This window comes from Lissotriton vulgaris, chromosome 11 (genome assembly GCF_964263255.1).
Source record: "Lissotriton vulgaris chromosome 11, aLisVul1.2, whole genome shotgun sequence".
NCBI lineage: Eukaryota > Metazoa > Chordata > Amphibia > Caudata > Salamandridae > Lissotriton > Lissotriton vulgaris.
In genome coordinates, this window is record NC_141699.1 from 224,030,854 (window position 1) to 224,057,383 (window position 26,530).

Below are 26,530 nucleotides of genomic sequence, written 5' to 3' on the forward strand. Positions count from 1 at the left end.
ATACCCCCTTAACCCTAAAAATACCCTAGCACCCAAAACCTAAATACCCTGTAACCCTAAAAATACCCAAGCACCCAAAACCAACCCTGTACTCTAAAAATATCATACTCTAAAAATACCCTCTGCACCCCATAACCCAAACCCACCCTTAAGATACCCCTGAACCCCAAAACATATACCCCTACACCCCAAGACTAGAACTATAGACTTACCTTAAACTTAAATATTAAAAACATATGCTTTTACCATTCATGCTTTTACAACGAATTTCGTTGTTAAAGCATGCGTGGTACAAGCATATAAAATGTAATGCCATGCGCTATTATAGTATTGCAGAGTAATGGTACTTTCGTTATAATGGTATGCGGAGTGGAGGTATGCGGAATAAAAGTTTTGTTGTAAAGGTGGTTTACCTTCAGGAAGTGGACATTTCTAAAGAGAACGTCCACGCACAGTCAGATCCAGCATCTTATGGACTGGTAGAATTGTTCTGGTAAAAGGTGAAAGAGGCAGAGACCTCAGCATTAAACTATTGACACAGTTCTGGGCCATGCCACAAGGGAACGTTATATGGAACTCTCAAATGCTAAATTAAGCTCTAGACAGAAGCGGAAGTTCAGTGCCCCGTCACAGACTCTGTGATCACTGGTATTAAAGATAAACTCCTCTGCAGCTACTTCCAAGATTGATTGGTGGTTCTTGTATCCCAAACAACCCGCACAATGTACATTGTGGACAGATTGCAGTTTGTGTGAGAATTATTCTCATATCTACACTGGAGTTTCCTCTTGACATAGTTGTACCGGGTATTGTCAGCCCTGCCTGCACTAGTGTCTTCTCTGGGAGGATGCATGTCCTCTGCTCAGGCTCCCTCCTCCACTGGGCCTGACTTCTCAAAACCAACTTTTCCGACCTGATGACGGCAGGTGTGGAGACAGAGAGAGGCATGAGAGCTTTCATTTGCTGTGCACCCAAGAACTGAGATTGCATCCAGTGCTGAAGGCTCCTTCTATCCTCCACTTATGGAAGGAATTCAAGACTCATCTTTGCAAGGAGCATCTTCTATTTAAGTAAAGCTTTCTACTGCAGTCCTGCCCAGGATGTTACCTGAAGATAAAAAAGTCTCATGTAAGAGAGATGTATTCTTATAGGCGTTATTGTGCAGCGCTCCGTTGCAATGCTTGTACATTGTATTGGAAGGGCAGAGAGCCTATGTGGTCTGGTGATGTTATCCTGTTGAGGGGCCATGGTCTTCTAAGCATTTCCACCATCAAAAACAGTCCCAAATATAAAGGGTGCACCTAAAAAACCCTTAATTCAAAATGGAGATCACTATTTTTTCAGATGGATGCTAGAGAATCAAATATTGTGTAGGTTTTTTTTTTAAGTTGGTCTCTCCTTAGGAAATAAGAATTTTTGAAGCTTTGGTGCCGTTGGATAAAACTGTCAGAAACTATCCAAAGGTTTAATGTAGATCTTTCAAGGGGCTCCAAATATTGCAGGAAGAGTTTGAGAAGTGTTAATTTCCATAGGAAAAACTCTGTTGCATTTCGCCAAAATAATTCCTTTTCCCCATCTAGAATTTACTCCCTTGCTGATATTGATACCTTTGATATATGTCGTAATTTGCACACTAATGTCTTTCTTCTCTTTGTGCCGCAGTTCTCAACTATCCTTGATGGCCATTAGCTCCTGAATATCTACACTCTATCAGGCACATGCATCAAAGCATTTTGCGATCGCAAACGGTGCGATTCGCAAAAATCGCTTTTTCGATGCATCAAGGGTCAAGGCCCTCGCAATTTGAGAATTCGCAAATATTTGCGAATTTTCAAATTGCGATTGCATTTAAGGAATCGCATTTTGAGATTCCTTAAATTAAATGCATGAAACTTTTAAAATTTGCGATTTCGCAATTTGGGGGAGCAAATTACCATGAACTAGAACTTCATTGTAATTTGCGAAAACTTTGAAAAATGCACTTTTGTGCATTTTAAGTTTCATGTTATGCACACACATGCCCATAGGGCATGTGTGTGCGCAGCTTATGTGCATGGGTGAATTTCAGGGGTGTCACAGGGTGTCCTTTCGACACCCTGGCACCATTGAAATTGCATTCTCAATTTGCGATTCTCTAATTGAGAATCGCAAATTGAGAATGTCTTCCCATTCATTCCTATGGGCGTCTAGGCCCATAGGAATGAATGGCGAGGGATTCCTTAATTGTGACTCGCAATTTGTGAGTCGCAATTAAGGAATGTTTAGAAATCGCAAATTTTTCAGCGATTTCTACATGCATAGGCATTTGCGATTTCTTAATTGCGATTCCTTAAAAATCGCAATTAAGAAATCGCAAATCCCTACAATGATGCACGTACCTGTATGTCCTAAATCAGAGATTCTCCCTTCACATTTATTGCCGCCTGCTTTCACTTTAACTGTTATCATTTAGTTCCAGGCTATGGTCTTGACCTATTTTCACCTGACGTTGTCTCCTTTTTTCAACTCTAAATTCTGTTTTGCCCACATTACTCTTCCAAAATTCTACTTTTTCAGTTACCCCCTGTAAGTCTCTGTGTAGTTCAAATCCTTTCCTCTTGGAACCCTAAGCTCTGGAACCCCACTTCTGTCTGCTTCTCGTGTACTGCCCCTTCCCTTCTCTAGCTCCAAGCGATATAAAAAAAAAAATGCCTTTTCTTCATTGCTTTACCATGCAAATTTCAATTACTTCACTGTTAGATATCTCAGGTAAGGAATTAATTAATTTGTAATCTGATATTATACCATAATCTACATCGTACTGCCAGTTGTCTGTATGCTTTAGTGTAAAAGCAGGTTATTAAATATACTTTATTTCCTAATTTCATTTTTTTTGTAATGTAATACAAAATGGAAAATGCATCGCTTACATTGAGAAAGATATTGGTAACAAGACTTAGTTATGGGAAACTATTCAAATATTTAATGGAAAAAGATCTAATGGATTCTAAGCCGTTATAGTTAGTCCTACATACCTTTATCTTTTGTGATGTGATCTTCCTGTAATGTACACTGTTTTTCACCCTAAACATGTTCTATTTCTGACGTGGGAAAAGCAAAGAAAAAAAAAGAGAACATCTTTAGCCAGGGGATGAAAAATGATAATTATTTGTGACGCTTGTTTTCGTTTCAGATTCTGCCTCTCAGCTGCACTTTGAAATGACTAACCAGGGGGGAGCAGCAGGGACCACCCAGATGACACACTGCTGAGGCTCGAAGAGAAGCAGCCCACGGAAATCACTATGGTCAGATGCACTCAGAGGGGTTTAAGTGTGAACACAAAAGACTTGCCTGTCCCTCATGCAATGCTTAGGCCTTTTAAAGCGACGCGCAGAATCATGCTTTTCTGCTCCGAGTATCCGCCTACTCATCCGTACTAACCTGCATGGTGTGGGTGCCTTTGAGAAACGTGAAGACTAATCGCTCTGCCTTGTACTCACCTAACAACAGTTGCCCCAAAATGTCAGCGGAGTGGCTGATGGAGGGGAGCTGGTCACTGGACGGACTCCGCGACCTGATCGCCACGGGCATACACTTGTTTCGCGACTGCGACACCATTGCACTTTCTACTGTGGCTTGCCTTTTAGTGTTGTTTGTGTGGTACTGTTATCACATTGGGCGGGAGCAACCACGCTCTTACGTCACTGTGAATTCCATCATGCAGAGCTCTGACGTCAACGGGCTTCAGAACGGCTACGCGTACTGCCATTCGCCCGAGTGTGTGCGGTGCACCCACAATGAGGGACTTAACCAGAAACTCTATCACAACTTGCAGGAATACGCCAAGAGGTACTCCTGGTCGGGCATGGGCAGAATCCACAAGGGCATTCGAGAACAAGGCAGGTACCTGAACAGCCGGCCGTCCATACAGAAGCCGGAAGTCTTCTTCTTGCCTGACTTACCCACGACGCCATATTTTTCCCGGGAAGCACAAAAGCACGACGTGGAATTACTGGAGAGGAACTTCCAGACCATCCTGAGTGACTTTGAGACCCTCTACAAGTCGTTCTCCAACTGCAGCCTGCCGCAGGGATGGAAGATGAACAGCACCCCCCGAGGAGAGTGGTTCACCTTTTATTTCGTGAATCAGGGGGTCTGCATCCCCAGCAACTGCCGGAAATGCCCACGGACGTACCGCTTACTGGGCAGCCTTCGCACCTTTATTGGGAACAATGTCTTTGGAAATGCCTGCATCTCTGTGCTGGGCCCCGGAGCAGTCATAACAGAGCACTATGGCCCCACAAACATCAGAATTCGTTGCCACTTGGGTAGGTACCAAAGTGTATTACTATTCTCACTTGAAAGTTTATTTTCTATTGCGTAACTTGTCCAACCTACATTGTGGCAATGCATGCAATACGTGTGACCACACGGGCATTCAGATTCAAATAGTGGGCATTCAGATTCGAATAGTAGGCCTACTGCAGCCAGTGGTGAACAGTTTTGGGTTTTTTGAGGAGGAAGGCGCAGAAAGACTAATGACACATTGAGGAGTCATCAGCACATAAGAAGGTATTGATCAGGTTAACAGCATTTTATCGGGTAATCGAAGAATATGAGCCTCGTCCCAATAAACAAACATTGACAAAGCCAATAGGTGTGGGTCTACTGAATTAATTAAAGCGAGGCACTAGATGTTTAGGAAATCTAAGAAGATTGCTTGCATAGTGAAGCTTGTATTCAGTGGTAGATAGTGTGACTGTGATGCAATCTGTGGCGGGGTGACAAAAAAGGACTTCATGTACACTGTCAAGTAATAGCACAAGTATTTTATGTATCTTTAATTTGCAGAAGCTGGATGTATGGAATGCTATTTAGGACCTTATTCAGAGGGAATGCAGCGATACCTAGATCACGCACACACATCATTTGCGCCTGATTGCCAGTATTCCATGTTGAGTAGTAATTTTGCATACTACATATTTTGGCCTCCCTAATCCACAAGGCCAGAGGAAGGGAAGATGGGGTTTCCCAATGTAGTGATACTGAGCCCGTATGTTAACCATCGTTCTCAGGGGCAGTTTTAGCTCCATGGTTCTCAGTCTCTTATCATTCTTAAAAGTTGTGGCTCACTGCTCAGAACTAGAACTACCTGGATCGGTTATCATTGTGACTTCTCAGCAGTAGAATTCCTTTCTCCTTTGTATTGATGTTCAGCAAGTTTGCTTTCATCTAAGGAGAGAGCTACCACGAACAAACTTGAAACTTTTTGAGGCAAGCGTAAAGCTTGTTTTTTGCAGTTCAACATTAGCATGATTTGGTTACTGTTTGAGGGCAAATAGTTATCAGAGTGCAAACATAAACCTGAAAAATAGTGTTGGAAGCAATACTTAGAGGGATTCCAGCCACTGGTGAAGGTCTCCGTACTGTTTTTCAGAACATTCTTTTTCACCCTCATCCGTTATGCCACTCTAGTCCGAGATAAGCCATATGCAAATCATTCCTGGTTCCACTCCAAAAGGAACTGCCAGTCCAAAGTACCAGGCCAGGCTCCCTCCCAGAAGATTGCACAAGTAACCTACTTAGACCTCATCAGTGAGCTGTAGCTTGAGACCTGTGGCACAGTGGTCAAGGGATCCAATTTAGGGCATACCTGTAAGACACCTGCTTCAACAAAGTGGTGGAAGGAATGTTTAACTTAATCTCAACCACTGTTGAAAGCTCAGGACCACATTCAAGGCCATCTTTTTTCACCTACTATGCCACTTTAGACAGTCCTAGCCTGTGCCATGGAAATCGAGCTGTACCTTACTGACGAAACTTAAGTATCCTGGAACCATTCTCCAGTTGCTTGTGTTCCTGTTCAGATGGGGCATGGATTGACAGTTCATGCTGCACTGCGTCTATTGGAGCAGGACCCAGGCTGATCTGCATCGAGCTGGTCTCTGTCTCGAGTAGGATAGCGGGTGAAAACTAATGGACTGGAATGTTGCCTCTGAGCGATTGCCAGTGGCTGAGACTTTTTGCATGCGTTCCTCCCATCACCAAGTTATTTTTCATGGGATAAAGTTTTTGAGAGGTCAAATAGTTTGTATTGTGTGCTTTGAGCATCGGTTTATTCTTGAGTCTTTTACACAGCTTAACAGGTCTCTGTAGTGTTCTCACAAATAGATGCATTTTCTTTGGACTAGTGTTTCTCTAGTGCTCAGGGTGTTGTAGCAATGTCTTTTTTTGGCAATGCCTGCAGACTCCTAGAAAGTTCACTTTGAACTCCTTTCACCTCTTTTACAATAATATAGGGTTCAAATGCAGGTGAAGTAATTTTAAAGTGACATTGGTCTCTGTCAGTGATTCTGGCTTGTGCTGCAAAATGCATTTACTGTCTAATAGGTATTCGGTACAAATCCTATACGTTAAAGCCATGGAGATAATTAAATCTCTCACCATCGGAAGGCTGATCTGATAATAAGACATTCTATATAGGGAAACTACGTCCTATAAGTCCCTAATGTTTATCCGCCTCTGTACGTGACGAGCCAGGGAAATGTGTGTGCTTCTAGTGTTTGTTACTGGGGCAGGCATACTCCACCTTACAAAAGGATCCAGAAATACACTTCTTTGTAACAAGTGGATCTGTTCCAGTACATTGTTGTGTACATAGAAAGAAGAAGAAAATTAAATCAACAAGTTTGACAATTTGATATGAATTTCAAATTTCTCAAGCACCAGAAGTGCCACTGTAGAAACCTATGGGCACTTTGATCGCTAATCTGGAAGCATGTGGCAACCATGAGATGCTGATTTGGGGGATTTGCAGTAGTTTAAGTGACCTACCAGAACTGACAAAGACATACAACCTTTTCCCCTTCCTCCATCGTGCGGTACCAGAAACATATAGATGCCATAAAATTGAGTAGAACTACGATCTGCCATTTGCATCACTTCAAAACAGCCCAACATAAAATGTTATATATAAATAAAACAAATTGTTGTGGTATGTTTTCGACTTTGTGGGGAGAGCTGATGTGTTTTGATTTTATTTGACTTTTGCATAAGCGGTCCTATAAACTAGGTATATGGATCCAGCAACTTGTCTTTGGCCCCACTTCACATTTTTAAATATCTCCGAATGCTGATTGGCATGAAAGAGTGTTAAGTCGTTTTCAAGCCTATGCTCAACCTATGTAACGGGTGATCTGCACTCAGTTTGCCGTTAACATCGAATGGAGCATCAGTATCTCTGCGCTCTTGTGGTTGAAAGGACCACATGCAAAATTTGATTGTTTTGGGTTTCCTTTCTATGTAGCTCAAAGTGCTATTTATTATTGTGTCAGCGAAGGCAATTGTCAGGGATTGGCTCCTGTTATCTTAGCAGGTGATTTGCAGTGGAGTGGTGTGGCACTTGTCCTACAGCGGTTTGATGAATGTCGCCGCGTCTCCTTGGTGATCCATTTGAGTTCAGATCATTTGTCCGCAGAGAGGAAACGCGAGGCTTTGAAAGTTATCTTCTGATGTGTGATAGAGGCCGCTAGATCCATCACTTCCGCATCTTCACACATTGCTGGGAAGAGATGTTCAGACGTCAGAGATTTATTGAGATAGCCTAAGTCCTAGTGCCCTAAAGTGTCGGCTGCTGATAACAATCGTATTTTCTGAGTAGCGGTCCTTAAGGCAAAGTATTAAAGCATCTCAGTGCTGTAAATTACCGTTTCAGGAGTTGGATAAAATAACACTGAGCTAAAAGTCCATAGCTACATCATTTAATCAGGCAGGCAAAGACCCTGATCAGTAAATTTTGGCCAAGCTGTCCTTTGGATGTTTTATCTTTCAGTTCTCCGTGCACTGATCACAGCATTGCTGTTCCGAATTCTTTTGTACAGACTTAATTCTTTTACTATTCGCCTCTTATGTGTCTGTTTCCATATCATATTATAGCAAATTGTAGCATTTCGTTTTGCATTTTTTGTTCTTGATCTTGTGGTGCCTTTTTTTTATAGAGACTTCTAACCGCAGAATCATAACCTTTTGAATACTCCCCCAGCTCAGATTAGATCCGGTAAATCTTCAGCTGTACCCCTGTGAGCCAGCAGGTGGTGCAAACATCCACATTGATGTCACTCCATGCCTGGTGTGACATGCACGGGCTAACATAGGCACCACTCATGTGTGCTGACATCAGTTACTTTCTTTCCGCACCACCAGAAGCGGATCCGGAGCTATCCCTAGTCTTATTGAGACAATTTCTTAAATATTCTGAGACCACATTCTAGGGACTATGTCATCTCCCAAATTTACCTGGTTCAAACCCTTTTGGGAATTTCGCAGACAAATGACTGTGATAGACCAACTTGGGGTTTTCCTTTAGTGCCTAGAATTGGCCACAACTCGAAGCCTGAAGTTATTGTGCCTTGATGCAGTGCAAGGCCATTCAGGACTGGAAAGCAAAGCTATTCATGGCAAAGCACCGCAAGGCACAAAGCCAAGACTGGTTAAGGTCCAAAGGTCCGTCCATCCTGCTACTGTCGCCCTCCCAAGACTGTGCAAGGACACACACTCTCAAAGACACTCTACTTTGGAGTCAATTCAAACTCTTGGTTTGTGGCAGTCGGAATTTTTATGGGCTGATTATGATGTCACAGCAAATTAAGGAATTATGTGAAGCAATGCTGCAGCTTTTTGGCATGTTACCGGTTCCATCTGGCACACCTGTGGGCCCCAAGGAGGAGCAGGGCCTCTAAACTAGACTACTGGCAGCAGGTCTGCCGTTGGAGTCGGCATGCCCTCTGGATCTTTTCAGGGCTCTGGATCGACTTCGGTACCTCCAGTGCCACAACCCACTCTGAAACTCGATCCATCAATACCAGCGATATAAACTCTGGACGACGATGCCCAACTTTTAGTGCTCTCCAACACTGAGACTGCACCACCCTAACTTCAACGGAGCCAGCATGCATGTTTGAAAGCGCTGGAGCATTTACCCTTCCTTTTGACTCTGATACGGTGCCTTTGCCCTTCAGCAGGGCTCAGGGTCCTACACGACTTGTTTGGCAAAGTCTCAGACAATGGTGGCTATGGGCTTGGGGACAAGTTTGCCCAACTCATCTGGAGGATAACTGGTATGAGGACCTTCAGAATGCCAGTGGTGTGGATACCTCGTCCTTTTACAGGCTACTCACCATGGCCGTAATCAATGCTTCATTTGAGCTAGTGGTTTCCAGGGTTCGACACCAGCACTTAATTGTGAACACTGGCCCTTATTACTGTCTGCCACATGGTGGCACTTTCTGTGTAATGTATAGATGAGCAGAACAACAGCTGTTAATGAATTCAATATACATTAAAATTAATTACCGCTGCCCAAGCCAATATTATAGTTATGGGGGCCTGGAATAGTCTGAATTCTCACACTTGTAGGAGTGTTATGGTTAGTAGTTGTGTAGGTATTGTCGTTGGCAGCACTGCCAGGGGCAGTAGGTGGTTAGAGCTACAGTGGCCTCCTGACGGGGCCCTGGCACATATTTTATTACAATTTAAGCACTGGCCGTGATGCAGCCAAGTTCATAATCCCCTACAGGTTAGATACAACAACTCGCTTAGGAAGACCATGGAACCAGTGTGGCCCTTCAGTGTACCTGGCTGCATTCCACTGGGTTTTCCAGGGACGGTCAGGCGAGCCTTGTTGACATGCCTTTTTCTGGTTCCTGTCTTTTTGAGGTTAAAGCAGATTCAACCTTGGAGTGGTTCAAAAACAACAGGCCAGCGGAACGCTTCCTGGGTGTTTCTGCTCCCCCATGGTAGCCACAACACCGTTTTCCCCCTCTGTGGCCATGGTAGTTGCTTCCAGTATTGGCGCCAACACTAGCTGGTGCAACACCCAGATGACCATGTCCCAACCAGTTCTTTCGTGGCTGCGGCATCCACCAAACACATGGACAACAAAGGCATTGTGCAGCCCAGTCTCACACTCCTCCAGCTGCTAAAGCCCCAAGACCTCTTTGGCATGCCCTTGTTGGCACACATCCATCCTGTCAGACAGATTCCAACGTTGTCTGCCAGGGGTGGCAGGCGATAGCTTAGGGCAAAGGTCCTGCAAATTGTGTTGCAGGGTTACTCCCTACCATTCCTTGAGACTTCGCCGTTTCTTCCGCCATCCCAAGAGCAGCTGACGGAGGACCATCTGTCCTTGTTTCAGAAGGAAGTGCATGCTCTTTTACTAAAGGAGCCAAACAAAGGATGCCAACGCCAGAAGTGGGCTGTGGTTGTTATTCATGCTACTTTCTGGTGTTGAAATAAAGAGGATGGTGTCATACCATCCTGGAACTCTGTCTTCACAAAGCCTTCCTACGGAAGGACAAATTTAAGATGCTCACTTTGGCCAGGTCTTGACTGTTATTGACCCTGGAGACTGGATGGTGGTGTTGGACCTGCAGGACTCTTATTTCCATAACCCCATTCTACAGGCCACCACACACTACTTGTGTTTCACTGTGGCTCAGGTGTATTTTCAGTTCACTGTGCTCCCCTTTGGCTTCACCAGTGTTCCTCGGGTGTACACAAAAATTATGGTGGTGGTTGATGCTTATATTCAAAGGTCGAGAGTTCCAGTCTTCCCCCTATCTCAACGACTGGCTTCTGCAGGCAAGTTCGACTTCAACATCATCATCAACCTTCAGACTACGGCAAACTTAATCTCATAGTTGGGGTTCACTATCAATGTGTTGAAGCTACACCTGACTCCTTCACAGACGCTCCCTTTCATAAGAGACATTCAGGACACATTGCAGTTTCTTACCTCTCCTCCAGAGTGGAGTGTCCAGGACATTTAGGCTATGATCTTGATGTTTCAACCTCTGACCTGGATCTCAATGAGGATGACCCTGAGGCTGCTGTGTTAGATGGCCTTCTGCATCCTGCTGGTCAAGTACTCCAGATGGCTTGTGCTGGCTCTGCAGTAGAATCTGCAGTCCCAGTGGGCACAGCTTCAGGGTGATTTTTGCTATCTTGTCCAAATTTTGGATGAGACTGCACAAGATATGCAGTGTTTGCTGAGGGGCCTCAAATGGGTCAGCGGCAGACCCCTTTCATTATCCCACCCAGAGCTCACAGTGGTGACTAATTCATTTCTTCTGGGTTGGAGAAACCAACTGGGAGAGGTGGAGATTAGATGTGTCTGGTCTCCAGAGGTTTGTCCTCTGGAGCTGCAAGCCATATGCTTGGCATTGTAAGCCGGCTTACCTTCCATCAAGATGAAGGTGGTGCAGGGGCTCATGGACAGCACAATATGTTACTGCATGTACTCAAAGTGGCTATACCGCCAAGTAATTTTTCTGGTGACACACCACCTGGCTGGTTCGCAGAATGCCAGTACAGACAAACTAAGCTATCAAGGCCATGTTGATCAGGAATGGCGATTACATCCAAAGATGTCGCAGGGTCTTATCTGCGATGGTGAGGACCCTGGCTCGATTTTTTTCCCCACCACCGTCTACTATGTGCAATGTCAGGACTTTTGTGCATTAGAATTTCCAAGGTGTCTCTCCCTCTGAGACACATTCCATTTACAGTGAAACTCTGGACTTCTGATGGCCATCCCACCGATACCTCTCCAGCCCTGAGTAAAGAAGAAGATCTGGACAGGCCCTGTCCAAGTCATCCAAGGTGCCCCGGGTTGGGCATATTACGCATGGTGTCCCAAACTCATGGGCATGAGCACTTTGCCAAAAAATCAAAGGAGAATGGATCAATAGTGAACTACAGCACCAGGGTTTTTTAGGACGCCCTTCTTTAAAAAAAACCCTCATACATGCAAGTTCTTCGGTAAGGTGGTATATCTTGATTCTCCACCAAGTAACGTAGCGTGGGTGCATCATCATAGGGTTCTTTTTTGTATATGCAACCTCCCCCAGGAGGTAACCACTGTTTTTTGTAGCAGTGCTCCAGAAATAGTGCTCCCAAAAAGTGATAGAACTTAAAAATCCTTAAATCTTTATTAGAAATATAGACCAAGGATACTTAATTCTTTTTTTGCTGTAATGAAAGGTCAAGGTACTAGACCCTCTGTACATAAAAAATGGTCATCATGTTTCAGCCCCACTATGCCAAGCCGGGTCTATGGGGCTTTCGTCAGGACCAAGGTGGTGTAATTAAAAGATTAAGAATACTTGCACGATTTGTGTAGTATCACTATGGAGTGGTTCCCCACGTGTTCGCTCTACAAGGCCGATCGTACCTGTAATTAGGAGAATAACTGTATAATTAACTAGTTATGCACATAGCCCTATGATATTATCTAAACAATTTTTTGTTTGTAAATTATTTTTATTTTATAGGAAGAAGAATGAAATGGGAGTGTCTCGGGGAACTCATTACTAAGGTGTTACAAGTTTAATCTCACTAATAAAGTTTGGATTTGTCAATTCAATTGCTCGTATCTTTATTAAGTATAAAAAAGAAAAAAGAAGGACGTGATGTTGTTAACTGTGTTTAAAAATAGAGATTACGCTCTTGCGCAGTAAGTCAAAGAACAGACATCGCGCTTCATGTCAAAATATATGGTAAAGGAACATGTTAGCATGCAGGATTGATCGCTACCCGCTTATATTGTAATCAGGGTACTTATCAATTACCTGGCGTTTTGTGCTTATACTTAACAGAAAGTCAGGCGCTTTTTTCGTAAATAAAAGTACTCATCATTACTTAGGATTTTATATTTATGTTTAGCAGAGAGCCACATAAAGCGATATTTTCACAAAAATGCTCATGATTGCTTATCGTAGCGCTGAGTTAAAGGTCATGTTATAGCAGGAGAAAAATATTGCGCTTCTTGCCAAGTGCGCGTTATTAAATTCAAGTGTCCATACCTTGTTAGTCATGAAGCGGACTTTTCATCAGGGACTAGAGAGAAGGTATGTCCATCACCTGTAGTGTGAGGCATTACGTTTAAAACACAGAACACTCTTACTTGTTAAGCTGTAAATGACTGTCGGCGTGATGGATCTCACCGGCTGTGTGGATTTTCTCACTGGTGCTGTCTCTGCCCCAGAAATGGCGATCGATATCCCTCTAGTCCTCTTTTAGTGTTGATAGTTAGTAAACACCGTAAGAAGACTTCCTCGTGTAATTTGCACGCTAGAAATTGAACATGCAATTTGTTATTTACACTTATTAATCAAGTTTAAAAAAGGTTTTAAAAAGGGGGAGAGAGAAATGACTGTGAAAATTGAAAATAAAGGAAAGACTACTGTTTGTATGTAGTCAATTGGATGACTTGTAGCTCTTATTCTTATACCTGCAGCTATTAACTGTTATAATCCATTACTCAATATTTATTGGGGGTTAATCTTCAGAAAAAATGATGCCATTTTATATCATCATTCATCCCTTCTCTGTTTGTTTTTAACCGGTCCACCCACCTTTGTTCTTTTTCATATAGTGTTCTTTCCGCATTGTTGTTTTTTTATGGTCAACATTTCTATGATTGTCCATTTAATGTCATCGGCTTTGTGATTAAAATCAAGAAAGGGTTTGCTCATTTTTGTTGTGATCTTCTTCGTGTTGATATTACTCTTATGTTCGCCAATTCTTGTTTTGGCTTTTCTGCAAGTCATCCCATTGTATTTCAGTCCACACGGGCATGTTATCATATAAATTACATGTGAGATATTACAATTTGTGTGTTGGCGTTGTGTCCATAGTAATTCGTCCGATAGTTGTAGTTTTTTGGTTGGTGAAGTTAACTTACAAACTGTGCATGAACCACATGGATAATGTCCAACAATTGGAGTCATGTTCCATGACCTGGTAATGCTCTCATTTCTAAGAGTTATTTGTGGTCGAGTATGGACTAATACATCTCTCAAATTTTTTGTCCTGCGGTTCGCAAACCTTGGTTTTTGCCATTTTAGATTTCCTGATGTAAGTATTTTCCAATTTTTGTTGCTCAATTTCTTTACTGCATTACTTGCTGTAGTATATGTAGTAACACATGTAATTACGCCTTCTTCATTTTCTTTTTGTGGAGCTGCTAACAGACATTCATGTGGTTGGTATCTAGCCCCTTTCTGACACTTTTGTATGATTCTCCTTGGATAATCCCTTTTCGTTAATTTCTCAGTTAAATCTTGTGCCTGGATTTTGTAATCCTCTAATTTGCTGCAATTACATTTCAATTGCAAGAACTATCCATATGGCAAGTTCTCTCGCAATGGCTTCGGGTGGAAACTCTTATATGACAACAAACTGTTCTTAGAAGTTGGTTTAAAATATGTTTTAGTTTGGATTAAATTGTTTTCAACATATAGGTTTATGTCCAAAAAATCTAGTTCTTTTTTTATCAGCTGTGAAAGTAAATGTTAAACTTTCATCTCTCTCATTCAGCCATTTTATGAATTCATCAAGATTGTTCTTGTCATTTTTCCAGACGACAATGATGTTGTCAATAAATCTCTTCCAAAATAAAATCTGGAGAGCAAAAGGATTCGTCTCATTGAGGACATATTTCTGTTCAAATTCACTAATGTACAATCCCGCTATTGAAGGCGCAAAAGCTCTTCCCATGGATGTACCATGTTGTTGTGCAAAGAGTGTCCCATTGTATTCGAAATAATTTTTCAGTCAAAGCCAATTTGCAACACTCCAGTACAAAATGCTTTGGTGTCTTGTGTTCCCAATTATCTGAGAATAGGACGTTTTCAAGAGTCTCCATAGTTTTTAGTTGAGGAAGACTAGTGTATAGACTTTCTATGTCTAAACCGACTAGAAGCATCTCATTCTCATTGTAAGGTATATCCACTAGTTTTTTCAGAAGGTCTCTTGTATCTTTTAGATATGTTGGGGTCCTCTGTACTAGGGGTTTCAGGAATTGGTCGGCAAATTTAGACAAAGGTTCAAGGAGAATGAGATGCTTCTAGTTGGAGTGTTGCAAATTGGCTTTGACTGAAAATTATTTCGAATACAATGGGACACTCTTTGCACAAAAATATGGTACATCCAAGGGAAGCGCTTTTGCGCCTTCGATAACGGGATTGTACGTCAGTGAATTTGAACAGAAATATGTCCTCAATGAGAAGAATCCTTTTGCTCTCCAAATTTTAATTTGGAAGAGATTTATTGACGACATCATTGTCGTCTGGAAAAATGACAAGAACAATCTTGATGAATTCATAAAATGGCTGAATGAGAGAGATGAATGTTTAACATTTACTTTCACAGCTGATAAAAGAACTAGATTTTTTGGACATAAACCTATATGTTGAAAACAATGTAATCCAAACTAAAACATATTTTAAACCAACTTCTAAGAGCAGTTTGTTGTCATATAAGAGTTTCCACCCGAAGCCATTGCGAGAGAACTTGCCATATGGACAGTTCTTGCGATTGAAACGTAATTGCAGCAAATTAGAGGATTACAAAATCCAGGCACAAGATTTAACTGAGAAATTAACGAAAAGGGATTATCCAAGGAGAATCATACAAAAGTGTCAGAAAAGGGCTAGATACCAACCACGTGAATGTCTGTTAGCAGCTCCACAAAAAGAAAATGAAGAAGGCGTAATTACATGTGTTACTACATATACTACAGCAAGTAATGCAGTAAAGAAATTGATCAACAAAAATTGGAAAATACTTACATCAGGAAATCTAAAGTGGCAAAAACCAAGGCTTGCGAACCGCAGGAAAAAAATTTGAGAGATTAGTCCATACTCGACCACAAATAACTCTTAGATATGAGAGCATTACCAGGTCATGGAACATGACTCCAATTGTTGGACATTATCCATGTGTTTCATGCACAGTTTGTAAGTTACCTTCACCAACCAAAGAACTACGATTATCGGACAAATTACTATGTACCCAACGCCAACACACAAATTGTAATTCCTCACGTAATTTTTATGATAACATGCCCGTGTGGACTGAAATACATTGGGATGACTTGCAGAAAAGCCAAAACAAGAATTGGCGAACATAAGAGTAATATCAACACGAAGAAGATCACAACAAAAATGAGCAAACACTTTCTTGATTTTAATCACAAAGCCGATGACATGAAATTGACAATCATAGTAATGTTGACCATAAAAAACAACAATGCGGACAGAACACTATATGAAAAGGAACAAAGGTGGGTGGACCGGTTAAAAACAAACAGCGAAGGGATGAATGATGATATACAATGGCATCATTTTTTCTGAAGATTAACCCCCAATAAATATTGAGTAATGTAATATAACAGTTAATGGCTGCAGGTATAAGAATAAGAGCTACAAGTCATCCAATTGACTACATACAAACAGTAGTCTTTCCTTTATTTTCAATTTTCACAGTCATTTCTCTCTCTCCCTTTTTTAAACTTTTTTTAAACTTGATTAAAATAAGTGTAAATAACAAATTGCGCGTTCAATTTCTAGCGTGCAGATTACACGAGGAAGTCTTCTTACAGTGTTTACTAACTATCAACACTAAAAGAGGACTAGAGGGATATCGATCGCCATTTCCGGGGGCAGAGACAGCAACAGTGAGGAAATCCCACACAGCCGGTGAGATCCATCACGCCGACAGAGTCATTTACAGCTTAACATGTAAGAGTGTTCCGTGTTTTAAACTTATTGCCTCACACTACAGGTGATGGACATACCTTCTCTCTAGTCCCTGATGAAAAGTCTGCTTCATGACTAACAAGGTATGGACACTTGAATTTAATGACGCGCACTTGGCAAGAAGCGCGATATTTTTCTCCTGCTATAACATGACCCTTAACTCAGTGCTACGATAAGCAATCACGAGCATTTTTGTGAAAATATCGCTTTATGTGGCTCTCTGCTAAACATAAATATAAAATCCTAAGTAATGATGAGTACTTTTATTTACAAAAAAAGCCTTACTTTCTGTTAAGTATGAGCACAGAACGCTGATTACAATATAAGTGGGTAGCGATCAATCCTGCATGCTAACATGTTCATTTACCATATATTCTGACATGAAACGCGATTTCTGTTCTTTGACTTACTGCGCAAGAGCGTAATCTCTATTTTGAAACACAGTTAACAACATCACGTCCTTCTTTTTTCTTCTTTTTTATACTAAATAAAGATTCGAGCAATTGAATTGACAAATCCAAACTTTATTAGTGAGAATAAACTTGTAACACCTTAGTAATGAGTTCACCGAGACACTCCCATTTAATTCTTCTTCCTATAAAATAAAAATAATTCACGAACAAGTAATTGTTTAGATAATATCATAGGGTTGTGTGCATAACTAGTTAATTATACAGTTATTCTCCTAATCACAGGTACGATTGGCCTTGTAGAGCGAACACGTGGGGAACCACTCCATAGTGATACTACACAAATCGTGCAAGTATTCTTAATCTTTTAATTACACCACCTTGGTCCTGACGAAAGCCCCATAGACCCGGCTGGGCATAGTGGGGCTGAAACATGTTGACCATTTTTTATGTACAGAGGGTGTAGTAACTTGACCTTTCATTACAGCAAAAAAAATGTAAGTGTCCTTGGTCTATATTTCTAATAAATTATTTTTTTAGATTTAAGGATTTTTAAGTTCTATCACTTTTTGGGAGCACTATTTCTGGAGCACTGCTACAAAAACCAGTGGTTACCTCCTGGGGGCGGTTGCATATACAAAAAAGAACCCTTTGATGATGCACCCATGCAACGTTACTTGGTGGAGAATCAAGATATACCACCTTACCGAAGAACGTGTGTGTATGAGGGTTTTTTAAAGAAGGGCGTCCTAAAAAACCCTGGTGCAGTAGTTCACTAGTGATCCATTCTCCTTTGATTTTTTTGATATACAACGTGGAAGTTGAATGGATTAATACTTATACCTCCCCCACCCTTGATTATATAATAAATGAGCACTTTGCCCTCTGATCAGGCTGCCTCTTCGGGAGGATCTCCTCTTCCTACAGCCAGACAGGGCTCTGCACCCAAACCTGCACAGCCTACTCCTCCATGTTTGGATATAATGATAGTTGACTGCTTTTGACTTTCCCACCCGACGTTGCTAGTGTCATCTTGGCAGTTAAACATCCCTCAACCAAATCTGTATGCGCCTGCTGCTGGCATACGTTTGTGAACTGCTGCACTGCTTAACAGATCGACCCACTCCATCCACTGCTTCTCTGCAGCACAGTTGTTTGTTTTGTCACTCGCCGAGCACGCCCTGCTTTGGGCACTGGTAAAGGGTACCTGGAGTGCATAATTTGAGCATGTGTTTTCCGGTGCTCAACACCGGCACTTTATTGTCAACACTGGCTCTCATGACAGTCTAACACATGGTGCCGCTGTTTGTCTTTTTTTTTGAGGAGCATAACTGCTGTTGTTTAATAATTAAATATAAATTAAAATCACTAATACCTGCCAACCGAAGTTATAAGAATAGCTTGGGTGACATGTATTAGTTACTTTAATGTATATTAAAAGTCTGAATGTCACACTTCTATTAGTGCGATGGCTAGTAGTGATAGTATGTCATTGGCAGCGCTAATGGGAGCAATGGATGGTGCAAGCTGCAGTGCCCTCCTGACAAGGGTCTGGGCACTTCTTTTCTTACAAAATAAGCACAGGGTATCTATTGGCTCTTTTGGCTTTCTTACAGTTGGAGAACTATCCATCATTATTTATTTTACCCGTTGTGATGCGTTTCCTCAGAGGGTTACAACATATCACTCTCCTCCCTTCTCTCTTGATTAATCCCCAGACGTAAAGCTTCTCTCACCTTCCTCAGGTATCAGGTGCGCGCCTTTTGCGGTCCTCAACAGTTGTTCTCGCAAGTCCCTTACCCTCATAACAGTTCTTGTGGTATTAATATGAGCACATGGGGTCAATGAGTTGCAGACCCTTTCTTTTAAAGTGTTTTATACCACATTCTAGCCAGACAAGCTGGTTCTTCAGACTCAAGCATCCTTCTTTCCGAAGACAGTGACTCCCTTTCATATTGGTCAGAACACCACCCTCCAGCTTTTTTTGCTCCATCTCACCCTTTTAAGGAGGAGAAGAGAATTCACCAGTTGGCTCCGAAAAGAGCTCTTAGCTCCTACATCTAGCGTATAAAAGGACACTGGGTGGACGAACAGCTCTTTATCGGGTTCACTGGGGTAAATAAAAGCAAGGCTGTGAAGAAAAGGGCCATCTTTCGCTGGATCGTAATTTGCATCATGATTTGCTACACAATGGCCAGAAAGTTTTTTGAGGGCTTGCAAGCTCATCCTGCCAGGGCCAAGGTTGTTATCACTTCCTTGGCCAGTTTTCAATGTTCTTATTATTGCATGGACAATCGGGTCCTCTGGGAAGGGCAGTTTTCTTGGTTGGACCTTCTGGACTTTTAAGATTGATGATTTCACAGACTCATTACCTAGGTGGCAATCCCTTAATATCTAGTAAAAAGGTGAGGAATCTGTGGTTATGTCTCTAACAGAAATATAAGTTACTTGTAAAAGTAAATTTCATGGTACTTGTGGAGCGCACTGTCACCAGACGTCACCTCGCGGTGTCGCCTATTCGGCTTCCTGGCGCTGATACTCATACCGCTGTGGAACCCCTCCTGGCTTTCCCTGTGAAGTGTCCACTCCTGGGCACCCCCAGGGTGAAGCCAGGCATCCTTAGCGCTGTTGGGGCCGATGTGGAGGCTAAGCAAGCTATTGCCCAGAGTTGCAGCGTGGGGCCCGTGATTAAAATAGGCACGAGGTGAGAATTAACAGGTCGAGTAAATTGAGCCAGAGACCCCGCCGAGGCGGGAATCGAACCCTGGTCCCTGGCCAGAACTCTGCATCAGGGTCTGCTGCTCTAACCATTGAGCCACACTCCTCCACCCTTACCTTTGGTTACGCTCTTTCTGGTAGAAACTTTGATTCCTCATCGCAGAATTCCACCTCCTTGTCTGTGAACCAGTCTCCTTACATAAAAAAATCCCAATTTAGGTCTCTGAACACTGGTCACAGCCAATTTGTTTGGTTCCACGTCTGCATGCAGAAGTATCAAGAAAGCAACAGAAGTCAGGGTATATAGGCCCACACGCGTCACATTCAGCACAGACCAATGCCAATGCAGAGCTGCCAGCATTACCTGCTAGCATGCCGGGGTACTACTGAAGATTTTCCAGATGCAGTCTGATGCCTGGAGAATATTCAAAAGGTGAGGAGTCTGCAGTTAAAGTCTCTACGAAGGAACATAAATTGTTCATCCTTACATGTGTTTTGAGTAAGGTTACTAGGTGCTTGCTGTCCAACAAGTTACAAATTACAAGTCTCAAAAATATCTCTTCCCTTCTCCACTCCACATTCCATTAAATTATAGACAGAACCCAGAATCTGACATGATCCCTCTTTCTTTCTCTCTCTCATATACACACAGAGTAACCAAAAAGAAAACTGTAAAGACGTGGGTGCCTTCTCTAGCCGCTTCGCTGCGGCAGACATTCCGCCGAAGTGCGGAAAAAAATTACGCGTGTGCAGTTTGGACGGCCAGCGGCCATCCTCCGCACACACCCACCGTGACTCCGACGCATAGAAAAAAGGCTCAAAGTCCTTTATAGATCCATGCCATAATGGGCAAAATGTTGTGCTTTGAGCTTCTGTGTTGATTCATAGTCTGGCCCTGTATGGTTTAACAAGACTCCACAAGCGTACCAAAGATGCTCCCACATAAAGAATCGGCCATAATTCTGAAGCATCTGTAAAAAGAAAAACAATGAGATAGTTGGGAAAGATGAAAGAAAGTAGATAGAAAGAAGTGGAAATTAGGGAAGTGTGGTAATTGATTGCAATTTGTGTATGACTCACCCCTTTTGCATTCATGGTGGTATTCAGTTTTTGGAAGTTGCGACGTAACATGCACCATAATTTAAACTGAAAAATATTGATTTAATTATATTGTCAAAACTCCAGTGCTTCTGAAGACAGTCTGGACATTATGCAATATTCTTTTTTTTTGTGTCAATTGAAACTATACATGAATAGGGTATTCAAAATCCCGGTACTATTTTTCAACTAAACAAGTAAAAATCACAATCCTAAAACAGTGCAAAAGCGAATCAATAAAGTGCTAACTGAACTTAGTATAACCAAAAGGCCAAAACTATGATAGTAAAATAATTTTGATGATAGTGACAGATTTGAGACAATCTTTGGATATGATGTCATGTGTCTTAGTTAGACCCGGCAAGAAACTGTCATTTTAAATATGTACACATTTCCTGAGTCGCTTTCTTTTTCGCACAATGACTTTTAACACAAATTTGCACTTGTGACAATGCAGGTTTAGTTTCTCTGAAACTACGTTGCTTACAAATTCCATTTAGTAAGAACATTATCATAATACCTTGAACATTCATGCAAGGTATGAACATTCATTGTGCAAATGCGGTTGTTTTTCGACCATGTGGCGACGCAGCTCTCTATAGAACATAAATAATGGCGGCCTGACTAGAGGTCTCGGCTCAGAACAAGGATGCTTAATATTATAAATAAATAAGCATTTCCGGGTTTTATGCTGAGGAGCATTTGCTGTCATTTGTGAAGTCACTACACACTGAAACCTCAGGCCAGATACTTGCTGATCCCTCTGCGAGGGATGCCCAACTTGTGACCACAACGGGGACATACATTATTTCCCTTCAGGTAATGGGGTTGGATCATCCAATTGGGATTCCTGGCAGAACACTTACATACACCCTAGGCATCTAGGTTAGGGAACACATAGTAGGAGTATATATATTTATGTATATACATATATATGTAAATGTGTGTGTGTGTGTGTGTGTATATATATATATATATATATATATATATATATATATCAATATCAAATGCCCTAGAGCTTACAGAGGGCGACACGCACTGTTCTCACCATCCGGTTTGTATGCCTCACTGCTTGCGATGGCAGTTCGCCTTCATTATTTCATGCTCGACGCGTTTCGAGGCTGGCTACGCCCCATATTCATGAGCTGCTGTGCACAAACACCGAGGCTTGCTGGTTCAACTTCAATGCCTTTATTATTGAAAACGCCCCCAATGGGCGTGGCTCACAGGTACTGCACACAGGCATGATGGTCACTGTGGTCCGTGAAGCAGCAAGTAGTCATATCGCCTTCAGTAGGTTCAATGTTTGTGTACCAGTTTAGCACTTGCGTTAATTCCTTAAGTAGGATCGGCTTCTGTCACCCAAGCAAGTTTTCGTCCCAGAACAGCGTGCTGCAACGGAGAGAAAGGGTTTCCCTCCTCAGCCTTTCCAATTGTCACTCAAAGAGCTTCCCTGGAAATGGTGCTCCCCTGCCACGGCCAGGACTGCCGCGCTTAATGTCAATATCAAATGCCCTAGAGCTTACAGAGGGCGACACGCACTGTTCTCACCATCCGGTTTGTATGCCTCACTGCTTGCGATGGCAGTTCGCCTTCATTATTTCATGCTCGACGCGTTTCGAGGCTGGCTACGCCCCATATTCATGAGCTGCTGTGCACAAACACCGAGGCTTGCTGGTTCAACTTCAATGCCTTTATTATTGAAAACGCCCCCAATGGGCGTGGCTCACAGGTACTGCACACAGGCATGATGGTGAGAACAGTGCGTGTCGGGGAGCACCATTTCCAGGGAAGCTCTTTGAGTGACAATTGGAAAGGCTGAGGAGGGAAACCCTTTCTCTCCGTTGCAGCACGCTGTTCTGGGACGAAAACTTGCTTGGGTGACAGAAGCCGATCCTACTTAAGGAATTAACGCAAGTGCTAAACTGGTACACAAACATTGAACCTACTGAAGGCGATATGACTACTTGCTGCTTCACGGACCACAGTGACCATCATGCCTGTGTGCAGTACCTGTGAGCCACGCCCATTGGGGGCGTTTTCAATAATAAAGGCATTGAAGTTGAACCAGCAAGCCTCGGTGTTTGTGCACAGCAGCTCATGAATATGGGGCGTAGCCAGCCTCGAAACGCGTCGAGCATGAAATAATGAAGGCGAACTGCCATCGCAAGCAGTGAGGCATACAAACCGTATGGTGAGAACAGTGCGTGTCGCCCTCTGTAAGCTCTAGGGCATTTGATATTGACATTAAGCGCGGCAGTCCTGGCCGTGGCAGGGGAGCACCATTTCCAGGGAAGCTCTTTGAGTGACAATTGGAAAGGCTGAGGAGGGAAACCCTTTCTCTCCGTTGCAGCACGCTGTTCTGGGACGAAAACTTGCTTGGGTGACAGAAGCCGATCCTACTTAAGGAATTAACGCAAGTGCTAAACTGGTACACAAACATTGAACCTACTGAAGGCGATATGACTACTTGCTGCTTCACGGACCACAGTGACCATCATGCCTGTGTGCAGTACCTGTGAGCCACGCCCATTGGGGGCGTTTTCAATAATAAAGGCATTGAAGTTGAACCAGCAAGCCTCGGTGTTTGTGCACAGCAGCTCATGAATATGGGGCGTAGCCAGCCTCGAAACGCGTCGAGCATGAAATAATGAAGGCGAACTGCCATCGCAAGCAGTGAGGCATACAAACCGGATGGTGAGAACAGTGCGTGTCGCCCTCTGTAAGCTCTAGGGCATTTGATATTGATATATATATATATATATATATATATATATATATATATATATATATATATATATATATATATATATATACATACAGACACACACAGGAATGGCATTGGTTCACTACGTATTGAAAACTTTCCACTGTGTGTTCCTTGTATACTTCTCTGAGAGAGAAAATAGCACGAGTGTCTGAGTGAAAGGGTTCTAGATCTGTTACCACAATCCCTGGCAGAGCTCAGGGTTGTCCTTTTCTGTGGTTGCAAAAACCTTTTGCTGCCTGTCTAGGTTTAGGGGTGCATATGGTGGCCCTGAAGGCTAGCTGGTGTCTAGAACGATCTATCCTGCGGGTGTGCACAGGTTCAGTCGTGCATCATCCCTACGTTTATGTTTCTCCAATGAACGTGCAGTTTCTACTGGGAAGAGGGGAACTATACGACAAAGAACGAGTGCATCTTTAAGGAGGGCAAGAGTTTTGAGCTAGTTGTGCGAGTGCTTGTTCTACAGTAACTTCTAAAACCAAATTACTTTGTTGGTATGTTACGTTATGGGTCTTGTTTGACTTTCCACTCTAAGAGGCGCACTAACTGTTATTGGTAATCCGCTGTGATCCTCTTACGTGACTTTTCGGTAATATGGCTAAAGAGATAGCCTTGTACACTGGCTATTTCCAAGGAGACAACGGGTCTAACTTCTCTGAATCTTAGTTGTCAAATGACATCTTCAGTGTCACATTGATTTTTTTTTTAATCGTCACGACCATCCATTCCTGTGAGTGGGCAGACATTCAGAGATATTAGTTATGGGATACCTCAGGGGCAGAAACCGCCGGTACTGAGCCCCCCCACCCCCACCAGTAACAGTATTGTTGTACTGAAGGTATTTCTTGTTCCATTTACCCATCAGCCTTGCTTTCACCATTAGGTTCACTAAAATGTCAGTGATGATTACAGTGGTGCATAATTCATGGTGCATGGGCAAACACTGTTTATAAAACATCATGGCTTGGAAATGGCTGTACGTCCTGCGCAGATCTCCTATGCCCAGTGTTGTTGCCTTTCTCCATGAAGTCTGACATTAGTTACACAGACCCCCTCATGAAATTAAACGGCAGTGTTGGAAAGCTGAATCTGGAGGATTCCTTTGCCACCTACAACTGCCCCATATGCTGTTGCCACTTGCTCCTTCAGTGGCCTATATGTGTGTCACTGCTATGCAAAGTGGTACACTCCCATTTAACAACTAATGTGCATTACTTTATCTTTGTCACCTGCAGTGTGAGAACCAAATATGAAGAAGAAAATCAGCTTTATATCTTGTTGCTGGAAGTAGTGTTGGGGATGTACGATACAAAAAGCATAGGTGAAAGGATGAATACCTTAGGAGGAAATCCAAATAGAAGCCTGGCCATGCTCCAGGTTGTCAAAAGAAGAGGGCTTAACACTTTTATTGGCGTGCACGGATGGCATTGACTTAATAATCTGTTCTCCATCTCATATGATCACCTGGATGTTCCTCTGGCGAGTGGTTGCACTTACTCACTGACCCATGTAGTCTTTGGTTACTTTGCTGATAGTTAGTTGTGAAAACCAATTAAAAAAATATATTTATCGGCGGGGCTCTGCCGAGGAATTCTGCACCGATGTGAGAATCGCCAGGGGTCGACCAAACCGAGCCACGTTGTTGGGATATATATATATATATATATATATATATATATATATATATATATATATATATATATATATATATATATATATATATATATATGTATATATATATATATATATATATATATATATATATATATATAAATGTTCATACAAATGCCAAACAAACTGCCGAACTCCTTACGTGACGGGTGCCTCCTTCGTGCATTTGGCTTGCACGTGATTAACTTCTCAACAATTGTCCCTTTACCCAGGAACGCTACAGGAGCACACGCAGGTTTGATTTTTAAACCTTTATTTCACATCAGAATGTCTAACATTCAGCCAAAAAACAGCGCATCGTGGGCTTCCTTCGACATCTACTCTGAGGATGCAATACGCAGACTGCTCGGTACCTTAAAGCCCTCTAATCACCTCACAGACCCCTGCCTGCTAACGCGGTAAAAGACTTCACCACCATGCTCCTCTCACTCTGGACTAAAATCATTAACAGCTCCCTTCAACAAGGTCTCATCCCTGACTCACTCAAGGTGGGGCAAGTCACGCCCATACTCAAGAAACCTACAGCTGACCCGTCTGACTTAAACAATTACCGTCCCATCACAAACATCCCCACCTTGGCCAAACTGCTGGAAAAATGTGTACAACTTCAACTAACAAAACACATTGACAAGTTTGATCTCCTCAACCCTAATCAATCAGGCCTCCGAGCGAAACACAGCACAGAAACGGTCATGACTCACATAATTGATGACGCCCTCCAAATGCTTGATCGCAATGATTCATGCCTCCTCATCCTTCTCGACCTTTCTTCAGCTTTTGACACGGTCAAACACGAGAACCTCCTTGAGCTGCTAAACACTAGAATGGGTTTATACGGGACTGTTCTCAAGTGGTTCACTTCCTTCCTACATAACCGGTCTCAGAAGTTCAAGATCAACAATGTGTTGTCCTCGCCTGTGCCAGTAGACTTAGGCGTTCCACAAGGATCCTCCCTTTCACCCACACTGTTCAACCTCATCATGGAACCACTTGCCACCTTGCTCCAAGCATCCAATGTATGCTTCCATATGTATGCCGATGACACTCAACTCTACCTAAAGGTACAATCCCCGGAAGATATCAAACTCCTGAACTACACTCTTATAAAGACCCAATCGTGGTTGGCCGACAATCATCTCAAACTAAATGCTCTGAAAACTGAGTTCCTTTTGATAGCACCCCCTGCGAAATCTACCACCACCCAACTTTGGCTCAACCACCTAACAGCACTCAATGTCCGGCCCACCATTGTGGATTCCGCGAAATCCTTAGGTGTCACACTTGACGCA

The 26,530-nt window shown here is 42.6% G+C and overlaps 1 protein-coding gene across 2 annotated transcripts in view; it reads left to right on the top strand.

Moving 5' to 3' along the window:
• The window catches only part of ASPHD2 (aspartate beta-hydroxylase domain containing 2), a 221,069-nt gene that overhangs the window by 168,264 nt on the left and 26,275 nt on the right, over nt 1–26,530 (top strand). For both annotated transcript variants that reach the window (XM_086943136.1, XM_086943137.1), the window contains exon 3: nt 3,173–4,307. In XM_086943136.1, the coding sequence (XP_086799262.1) occupies nt 3,425–4,307 (883 nt within the window). In that variant the 5' untranslated portion in view covers nt 3,173–3,424. The remainder of the gene's footprint in view (nt 1–3,172; nt 4,308–26,530) is intronic.